Source organism: Pseudorca crassidens, chromosome 10 (genome assembly GCF_039906515.1).
Source record: "Pseudorca crassidens isolate mPseCra1 chromosome 10, mPseCra1.hap1, whole genome shotgun sequence".
Classification (NCBI taxonomy): Eukaryota; Metazoa; Chordata; class Mammalia; order Artiodactyla; family Delphinidae; genus Pseudorca; species Pseudorca crassidens.
This window is the reverse complement of record NC_090305.1, coordinates 25230039-25240537: the sequence shown is the minus strand read 5'-3', so window position 1 is coordinate 25240537 and position 10499 is coordinate 25230039. Positions and strand designations below refer to the sequence as shown.

The window sequence follows — 10499 nt, the reverse complement described above, 5'->3', positions numbered from 1 at the left end:
TTTTGTTTCCCTCATTGGGATATTTTATTATCTTCTTTTAACACTTGAGATTCTGAAATTTTAAAAATGATTTAAAAAATTTTTAATGTATCTAAGAATGAGTTTTTTTTCATTAATTTTGCTAAATATCTGAAAGTCCCCATTCCATGTAAAGAATTAGGTCTTTTATATCTGGAAAATTTTCCTTTACTTGTTTTCATAAATTTCCCCCTTCATTTTTCTGTATCCCTCTCTAGCTCTGTTACTTGATGTTGCCAGATCTATTCTCTGTGTCTTATCTTTTCTACCATATATTACATTTCTTTGTCTTCTTTTTCAGGGAGAAAATTTCAAGGAGGTTTTCTTGATTTAATTTTTATATTACATAATAATAATTCTATTATTATAATTTTTATATTATTCTATTATTTTTTAAATCTTCCTATTACATTTTCCAATTTTTTAGCCCGTCATTATTACTTTTATAGAGGAAGTATCTTTTCACTAAGGATTCTAATTAGAAAGAATTGAAATAGCTTGCTTGCTCTTACATAAACTTTCTCTACTAAACTGTAATAATTTTTGTTTTATTTTATTGTCATACTCTCTTTTTAAAAAGTAATTAATTTGGCTGCATCAGGTCTTAGTTGTGGCATGCGGGATCTTTCATTGTGGCGCACGGGCTCTTCATTGCAGCGTGCAGATTTCTCTAGTTGTGGCAAATGGGCTCAGTAGTTGCGGCGTGCCCTGCGGCATGTGGGATCTTAGTTCTCCGACCAGGGATCGAACCCACGTTCCCTGCATTGGAAGGCAGATTCTTAACCACTGAATCACCAGGGAAGTTCCTCATACTCTCTTTCATACTGTTAGATTTCTCAAACATTTGCTCTGCCCTCTTTAACCTTGTCCTTCACTTACTGTAAACCATCTTGTTTCATCTCAGACATTTATACAAGCCTTCTCTAAACACCAAATTATACTTGGTTCCTGTGCAATACTCTCTCACATTACCTTGTTCTTTTCCTTTATAAATTCTTCAGAGTTTGTACTTGGATGTTTGTGAAACTGTTTCATGTATGTATGCTTCCTCCTATTGGAATGTAAATTCTTCAAAGACAATAAATGTATCTGTTTTCACATTACTTTAATACACTCAGAATGTAGTATGGTATGTATCACAGCATCGCTTCTAAGTGACCATTTTTACATTATAGATTGAACTAGTAATTATATTTAATAAAGTTTGGGGTTTAGCCCAACCAATAATAAAGTGAGCATTACTTTGCTTTCTTTTGCTATTGTTCTTTGTTGTATACACACTCTTTAGGGTTACATTTCTGAGAGGTTCTAAGGTGTAGAACAGGATTTGGATGCTCAGTGTTTCTTAACTGCAATACAAATAAGGAAAACCTTAAAAACCAAAATAACTTCAAACAGAATGCTTCTCTGCTTATTTTTTCTTTTGGCTTTCCTGGAATATCTAAAAAAACCTTTGTATTATGGAACATTTCAACTATATACAGTAATAGGGAGAATAGTACCATGTATCAACAGTCCAGTTTTAAAAATGATCAGTTCATGGACAATTTTGTAAATCCACCCATTTAATATTATATGCATACTGGGTTATTTTAAAGATAATCTTAGACAATATATAATTTCATTGATAAATATTTTACTATGAAAATCTAAGATATAACAACTTTTTAGAAATATAACAGCAATGCCATTACCACACCTAAAATTATTTCTGATTGTCTCAATAATTTTTTTTGTTTGTTTGTTTGTTTTTGCGGTACGCAGGCCTCTCATTGTTGTGGCCTCTCCCATTGCGGAGCACAGGCTCCAGACGTGCAGGCTCAGCGGCCATGGCTCACGGGCCCAGCCGCTCCGCGGCATGTGGGATCTTCCCGGACCGGGGCTCGAACCCACGTCCCCTGCATCGGCAGGCAGACTCTCAACCACTGCGCCACCAGGGAAGCCTCTGTCATAACTTTTAAAAGCTATATTAAGATGAGTACAGACTTATTTCTTGGTTTTTGTATTTCTGCTATAACAAATCTACACCATGGGAGAAGAGTATATATTATCTTCAATGATGCCTGAATTAGGGGGGTGGGTGACAGTGCCAAGAATGGGAACAGAAGGAAGAGAGAAATAATAATCTCAGCTAAGATAACAACATATTATTAGTCTACACAGGTTGCTCTTGTGTTACTGGGCATGAAACATGATCTGAGAAACGAAATTAAGGGGCCTAAAGCATAAGGGAACAAGGTCCTAGTCAGCCTTGAGATGAAAGACAGGAAAAGTTTCAATAAAAGGAGGATTCATTGCTTCCATGATGATACTGGATCAGGGTCACTAGGGATTAGGTAACTGGGTGGAATACGCCAGTGATCCCATAGTATGTAACTATTGAGAACAGAAAAAAATCATCAGGTGGTCAGGGGGAGAATTCCGAGGTATATGTGAGCTTTAAGGGATAAGTCCCAGAGAAGAGGTGAGAGGAGAGAAGCTATATGAAGCTATATGAAGAACTATAAGAACTATATGAAGATAGTTCTAGGTCACCTAGCATGTCCACTCTTCTGCTCTGGTAGACGGGCAGTGCACCTGCAACAGGACAGACATGAGACTGATGAGTCCTAGGGGCCTTCTGTGTAATCATCATGACCTTTCCCAGTTCTCCTCAACCTTTCAACCACATTTGAGTCCACAAACCTCTTCCCACTTTCTTTCCTCCTATACTGTCTCCAGTGCTGACAAATCCGAATCCTTACCTTCCCTTCTAGGGTGCAACTCACAAGGGCCCTTGGTGTCTGGAGGGACCACCTGAGCGCAGGCCTTGGATGATGAAGACAGTGCCCACCACGATGCCTACAAGGCCCACAGTCAACCCCAGGGCGCAGACCACAGTCTCTGTCAGCTCTGACATAGGGGTTGGAATCTCAGGTTCTGCAAAAGTGAAGTTGTAAAACTCAGAATACAGAGTGTTGGTTCATGTGCATGTGTTTGGGATGGGGCAGGAGGTGTGGTGTTCATTCTACAAAGACTCAGGGCAGCAGGCTTAGGGAAGTATATCTTTAGAAACACTTGAAGTGTGGAAACAAGCTCTGGACCATGTGATTTAGGGGCTAAAAGGCAGGACATTCTGTACTTGATAGAGAAGAGAAAGTATCAAAGGGGTGGAACTCGTACATACCCCAGTGTTTCAGCAGTGGCTCATCCAGGCCCCAGTGTTCCACTTTGCAGTCATAAACATCATCATCAGAAGGGAGGAAGGTGAGATAACTGATCTTGAGGAAGGAAAGATCATTCTTCGTGAGGAAGCTGATCTCAGAAACACCCTCTCTGACTGTGTGTCCGTTCCTCAACCATGTGATGTTGATCACAGGAGGATAGATGTTGTCCACAAGACAGATGAGGGTGTTGGGTTGACGCAGCAACACAGGGAACTTAGAAAACACAGTCACCTCAGGAACCTCTGTGGTGAGAAAACAGCACTGATGTGAAATGAGGATAGCTCTGCCCTGAGGTTCTGCATTGCATCCTGGGGGAGCCCTCCCACCAACATTTCCCAGTCTGACAGTGGAAGAGCTCTTGTTTCCCTTTTGCTTGGGAGATGCTATTCACTGCCTCTGCTTTATCCCCATGTTCTCTGTGGGCATGCTTGTTAAGGAGGGAGGTCTGTGGGATTCAAGGGATATGTTATGGGAGTAGGGATCCTTATATTACATGGAAATATGTGATCTTTGAGAAGAGGGAGGATGAGGGTCCAGTAATTACTATGAGAAAATCTGGGGACTCCTTGGAAAGGAGAGAGTTTTATAGAGTGGTGAAGGGTATCTCTCCTTAGGGAACAAGAGAGTGAGGCCTGGTATGAAACAATAGTTTTAGTAAAGAGAGGCAGAATGGTGGACACCTACCATTGGTAACAGGGGTAAAGTTGGAGCATTTAATCAGGATATCCAAGTTATGTTTCGCCACAGCTATGTTTCTCAGGGCACCCTGTGGGTCAAAACCTGCGAATTCGCTAAACACAGGCAGCCGCCAGACAGTCTCCTTCTTCTCCAGGTCCACATAAAACAGCTCATCTCCATCAAATTCTTGGGTGTACTGGCCAGAGGGCCCAAAAGACTGGTAGATAGTTGTGCCATAGGATGCAACGTGGTCAGCTGATAAGTGAAGGTGAGGGGCAGGAAGGTGCAAAACAGAGGGAGAGGAAAGAACCATGTTAAACAAAGTTACAGAAGAAACAACTCTCAAACACTGTAGTCTTCACCTCTGGCACAGTCTCAAAGCAAAATTCCCAGCACCTGTTTCCTTCGCCCTCAGTGTTGGTAGCTGTCCTGTTAGAATCCAGTCTGTCTTTCCACTATAACATATGCTCAGAAGGGTGGACTTTTCACAGGCCCTGTTTACTGCTATTTCCTGCATGTCCAGCTCAGTACCTGGCACATTGTAGGCTTGTGATAAATATCATAATGGAAAGAAAGAAGAAAGAAGGGAATGAATGAATGATCATGGTGTTAGTTTACTTCCCTTTGCTTCATAAGTTTTCTTTCTCACTTACTTTTTTCATCAGTTAATAACACATTCATTATGGTTCCTCTCCCCTCAGGACTGGCTCAGAGCAGAACGTTTTCTATACAAGATTCATTTCTTATTGATTGATTGATTGATTGTGGTACGCGGGCCTCTCACTGTTGTGGCCTCTCCCGTTGCGGAGCACAGGCTCCGGACGCGCAGGCTCAGTGGCCATGGCTCACGGGCTCAGCCGCTCTGCGGCACATGGGATCTTCCCAGACCGGGGCACGAACCTGTGTCCCCTGCATCAGCAGGCGGACTCTCAACCACTGCGTCACCAGGGAAGCCCCATCTTATTTTTTTTAAACCAAGGAAAAGCACACGGAATCTTATTATTTTAAAAGAGTTTCCTCTAACTGTTACAGGGTGTAAGAACGAGTATGACAAGGACAGTGACAGTATTACAAAACATATAAAGAATAAACAATGGTTTTAAGTTGTCTGTTTTGTTAACAGTAGTGATCCTTAAAGGAGAGTGCTTGATTGCTTCTGAAGTAAGAAATGGAAGTTTTATTTTGGATTTCTGTTACTTCCCACCCCTATTTTTTTCTTTAAGGAGGTTACTAAACTTCTTTTTCTGACTCAACACGTATTTGTTGAGGACTCAAGGTACTGTGCTGCCGTTTTCTTCAAATGGACAATATACTTTTCTGAGGATGCCAAAGCAGAATGGCAACCGGTTCAGTTGGACTCTACTCAAGTAAGCCTGACTGGACAATTTTGTCCAGACACATACAAGCCTTTTATCATTTTCTCTTTCCTTCCTTCCTCAATTACTGAGCATCAACAGGGTTTCAGACATTGTGGGAGGCAAAGAGTAAAATATCAATCAGGCATGGTCTCTGCCAACAAGGAGAATATTGATTAACGGGAGAGTCAGGTGAGTAAAGGAGCAAGTACAGTGTTCTGTGCTGAATTCTGGTATGGATGTATCCAACATCCTCATCTGACCTTAGCTATTAATCAAACCAAATGACATTATCCTTTCATGTTCCTTGGTCTTTGCAGGGTCTGTTTTTTTTTTTTCACCCTGAAATGAAATTATCTGTTAGGATTTCCTGGACACCTCCAGTTCATTCTTCTTTAAAAATTTATTTATTTAATTAATTTATTTATTTTTGGCTGTGTTGGGTCTTTGTTGCTGCGTGCGGGCTTTCTCTAGGTGCATCCAGTGGGGGCTACTCTTCGTTGAGGTGATCAGGTTTCTCATTGTGGTGGCTTCTCTTGTTGTGGAGCACATGCTCTAGATGCGTGGGCTTCAGTAGTTGTGGCTTGTGGGCTCTAGAGTGCAGGCTCAGTAGTTGTGGTGCACGGGCTTAGTTGCTCCACGGCATGTGGAATCTTCCTGGACCAGGGATCGAACCCATGTCCCCTGAATTGGCAGGTGGATTCTTAACCACTGTGCCACCAGGGAAGCCCCAGTTCATTCTTGAAGTTTCTGCTTAGTTACCAACTTTTTAGCTAAGTTCTCTCATTACACATATTTTTGCTCACATTATAACCTCCAACCTCTCCATCCCAGTGTCCTGCTTTCAAGTCAATGTATTCCTCATCATTACCCAGCATGACCCCTTGGTTGATCACTTAAAAGGCCTTCCAATGTAGCCTCCTTATCCCTGTAGTGAATATTCTTGACTCCTTTTCAACCATGGATGTATGCAATTATTCTCTTCATCGGCTACTTGTCCTGAGTTGCCAGCACTGAAGAGCATCGCACTGCTGTGCCAACTGGAACCAATTCACTTTTACAGCTTCAGCCTCAGCTGCATCCATTGCCCTGCTCAGCAATACTCCTTCTGTTTTTCTGCACCATTTTCTTAGCATTACTAATCTTAGTACACTCCATGGGGCAGATAGCATGTCTTTTCATTTTTGCATCCCCCAAACTTAGCTTGCTGCGTGTTCAAGAATGAGTACAAAATGTCAATTACTATTCTTGAGGATCACAGAGACTTTGGGGAAGACTGACAAGCACAGAGGTAGCAGAATTATATGACAATCAGAATCAGCAGTGACCAGGGCTGCAGTATGATTGTGAGCCCTAAGCGCTGTTGCATAAGCAAGCTTTCCTCCATAAAAATATTAAAAGTCATATTTTATGGCCATACTGGGATAAAGACAAATATAATCTAGGCTAAACTAAAAATTAAAACATTTTCTTCTACCCTAAAAGTTCATTTTTTTTTCTAATTAAAATAATAAAATACTTTCATGGAGCCCTATAAGCACTGCAGGCCCTTGGCCTGTGTCCCCTGTGCCCAATGAGGAAGTCGAGCCTGACCAGGACACTCTAGTGTGACGCTGAAGAAACAAAATTTAGAAGTGCTCTGGAGAAGTACGTGAAACTTCCACTACCACACACAATTAGAATGGGAGCATTCATGGTTAGCAAAGCTGCTGAAGGTTAGAGTAACCCTCCATTTCACTTCCCTTTTGAACTACCTGGCCTTTCTACTTCGGTTTTTACAAACTCACTCAATGTCTATAAAAGATGTGGGCCAGGGATGGATCCTGGAAGGAAAGGAAGACGAAGGAATGTAAGAAAAGAGGGTGCAAGGAGGGGGACAGCAAAGGCAGAGGGGCCTAAGGGACCAAATAAATAATCTGTGCTTGCCCATTCTTCTTGAAGGACTTCCTTAGATGGGGCAAAGAACTGGTAATTTGGGCTAACAATTTGAAAACCATATAATTTGATTCATCAAGTTTCTTATCATAAAGTTCTCAATTTTAAAATAAAAATAAGGAAATTTCTTACTTTGTTAAAGAAAATAAAGCAAAGCTACACTTGTAACGGTAAAACTAAAAAAATAAGAATAATCTTTGACATTTGTGTGTCTTAATCACTTAGAAAGCATTTCTACGCACGTCTTTTACTTGGTTATTTGTGAGGTGACATGTATAAGGTAACTGAGGTTAAGTGAGGACCCTGTGGTAAAACGCCTTGTGTAAAGGCATTCTGCTGGGCTTGCTTACCCTCTCCCCACCTGTGCGAGATGACAGCATGAAAATGTATGTAGATCTGAGACTGAAAAGGTCACCCTGCTTTGTATCTACACAGTATACAGAATTCATGGAACTGTTTACCCCAAGATACACTTAGGAGAAATATACAAAAAGCGTCAAAATTTACTCAGAGAAATTTAGGAGCAATAGTTCATAAAATTTTAGTAACAAAATATCCACTTATGGAAACGTTTCTAATCTTTGAGGCAATAATGAATGAATGCCCTAGAGCCCTCCAGGACATATTCACTGGATCCAATATCAGAAACAGAATAGTGTCCTTGGTGAGCTCTGCAACAGCACAAGTAGCAAAGAGAGTGGGTCTGGACTCTGGTTTCCTGCAGGAGGAATGACTCTAAGTTTTAGATTTGCTTAATATTGAGAACGCTTTGAGGAATTGCTATTGTTTCTAGGCCAAACTCTATCTTTTTTTCCCTTCAATTCCCTGTTCCCCAACTCTAGTCCCCACATCCCTCAACCATGCACTCACCCACAATGTCTTCACCTCCACAGGGGCTCATCATGATGGTCAGGGTGAGGGTCCCCAGAATCAGAGCTCTGTTCAGGACCATCCTACTTTAAGGTGGTCTCAGCAGTTGCTGTTCTGAGTTGCAGAGCAATGATGAGGGCTGAGCTGAGAAGGAACTCTGTAGACACCCAAACCACACTCTGTAGACACCCCAACCACACTTGGCCAATCAGAAAAATCCCCTATGATGACACCTCAGTTGCCAGATGAAGACTTTGTACTAAGGGGCCTCGAAGGGGCTGGGAAATCCCTTGGTTCTGAGGCGGCCTCCACTCAGAGTGGACCTGAGGGAATTTTCTATGAAAGGAGGGAGGGTATTAAATCAGAGTCTTCTCACATATGTGTATGCCTGCTGGTGACAAGAGGGCTGGGAATTTCTGAGCAGCCTCGTGGACAGATGAAGTCATCACTAATATGGTGTCCAACAGGATATTCTGGGCTATAACTTCCAGGGTCTCTCCCCTGAGTTCGTCCCCCTCCCTGGCAGGCCCCACCTCCTCCCATTTCTCTTGCCTCCTTATGTGGGTTAACTGTCTTTCTCTTTGTTTCCATAGTGCATATGGAATTCTCTAAATATTGAGTTGATCCAAGTGATTTCTGCTGGTGATAGCCAAGGAATACCTTTGCCTTTTCTACTTAGAGGAATCCAGTTGAGTAAATTATTCTTTTCGTACTCTCAAAAGCTTTTATTACCCAGGGCAATAAAAGTACTTGTAATGTCGTGTAATGCTGCCTAAAGTAACTGCATGATCTTTCATTTGAATTTTTTCCCCGTCTTGAGTATTCTTTATGCTCTATATTTTGGTGAACCTATCTACTTTTAAAGGAATTTGGAGAGCATTGATTACATTAAAGAAAGCTCTGGCTGGCATGCTGTATAATTTTTTTAAACTTAAGAATGTCAAGTCAAATATTGAGGGTAGAATTCAGGGAATTGTTCTGACTTAGAAAATGTTCTTCCTTTAATCTACTGGATATTTTAATATTCTTTATCCTGCCACATTAAAACCCCAGGTATTTGTGAGGGACTAAGGACTGAGCTAAAGTGAAAGACAATTTTTAGAGGGGAACTTATTTTTTCAGAAGAATTGATTTTCTGTGTGTTATGGAAACCACAGGTTAATGGGGTTCCATTTAGAATCAATCCCCCTGTCCCTATTAGATGGCCCCCAGTTTCTCAGCACTGTCTTTCCACACAGTGATAAAGACTATAAAGAAGAGTGAGACAGAAAAAGCCCTGGCATCTGGGAGCTGCCTGGGACTATTAATTAGGCCTTGGTGTTGCCAGGAGCTGGCCTGTGACTCATAGCTAGGTTTTGATGTTTTCTTGCTGAACATAAGCAACGTCGTATAGCAACAGCATCAGACAGCCATTCTGTGACCATCAGCCTTTCTGCTTTGACTATCAAAGCAGAAAACAAGGCCACTCAGTAATCATGTCTCAACACAGACAAAACATGAACTGTGTCCAAATCACAAAAATGACCAAGCGTACTTCTCCCCTAGATAATATGAATGATCCCTGCTTCTTTCCTAATTACAGCTTTAGCCCCAGTATAATCTTCCTTCCTCCTAGGGAAGATTTATTAAGATGCCCGATTACAGAATTACCCCACTTCACCACCCACTTCTTGACAGAATCCAATTAAGAACAAAGTCTCTGTTTCTTAAATCCTCCTCAAGATCATCTAACACAAGCCCAAATCCTATAATAGTTTAAGGGTCTGTTTCATGTGTTGCCTAGGCTATGGTCCTCAGTTATTCACTCAAACATTAACCTAGGTGTTGCTCTGAAGTTATCTTATAGATGTGATTAAGGTCCAAAATCAGTTGACATTATGTAAGACAGATTATTCTAGATAATCTAGGTGAGGCTGGACGAATCAGGTGAAAAGTCTCAAGAGCAAACCTGAGGTTTCCCCAAGGGGAAGAGATTTCACTGTGGGCTCCAGCTTCAGCCTGTGCTGAAATTTCCAGCCTGCCTTTCCTGACAATAGCCCTCCCTATGGGTCTTGGACTTGCCTAGCCCACCCCACAACTGTGTAAACTAATTCTTTGCAGTGAATCTCTTAAAAGATCTCACCAACAGGTTCTGCTTCTTTGGTTCCAACATCTTCATATTGAGATGCCCATGATTCCCCATGGTGAGTTTATGAACAATACAACCAACTTGTTCATCCATGGATGTGCTTCCGATGATCCTTGGCTGAAGACGTTAACAGCACTTCATTAGATTATTGTGAGGAACGTAGACATACTGCACCTGGAATGAAAAATTCCCACAGCTCTTTATACTTGTAATAAATTAATATCATCCCCATTTTACAAGGAGAACATCAAATTTCAGAAAGGTGAAAGGATTTGCCCAAAGTCACACAGCTGGTGAGTGCAGAGCTGA

At 41.4% G+C, this 10499-nt stretch overlaps 1 protein-coding gene across 2 annotated transcripts; it reads right to left on the bottom strand.

Annotated features, from left to right (window-relative positions):
* Positions 1–584: 584 nt before the first annotated feature.
* Positions 585–8222, bottom strand: LOC137231870 (HLA class II histocompatibility antigen, DQ alpha 2 chain-like). 2 transcript variants are annotated; one of them, XR_010946769.1, is made up of 6 exons: positions 8063–8222; positions 3909–4157; positions 3185–3466; positions 2763–2937; positions 2539–2595; positions 1107–2507 (listed from the first exon to the last, which is right to left on the bottom strand). XR_010946769.1 is itself a non-coding variant. In XM_067752676.1 (5 exons), exons 1-4 carry the CDS (start codon positions 8142–8144, stop codon positions 2783–2785), a joined length of 768 nt encoding a protein of 255 aa, XP_067608777.1. In that variant the 5' UTR covers positions 8145–8222; the 3' UTR covers positions 585–777; positions 2763–2782. The 2 variants fall into 2 exon arrangements, 1 of the variants encoding a protein (XP_067608777.1); XM_067752676.1 differs by lacking the exons at positions 1107–2507; positions 2539–2595 and adding an exon at positions 585–777.
* Positions 8223–10499: the final 2277 nt, after the last annotated feature.

Coding starts and splice junctions, on each gene's coding strand:
- LOC137231870 (XM_067752676.1), bottom strand. CDS start 8,144: ATGGTCCTGAACAGAGCTCTGATTCTGGGGACCCTCACCCTGACCATC. Junction 3,467..3,908: donor CTTTACCCCTGTTACCAATG/GTAGGTGTCCAC, acceptor TTCTCACCACAG/AGGTTCCTGAGGTGACTGTG. Junction 2,938..3,184: donor GCCACTGCTGAAACACTGGG/GTATGTACGAGT, acceptor TCACTTTTGCAG/AACCTGAGATTCCAACCCCT.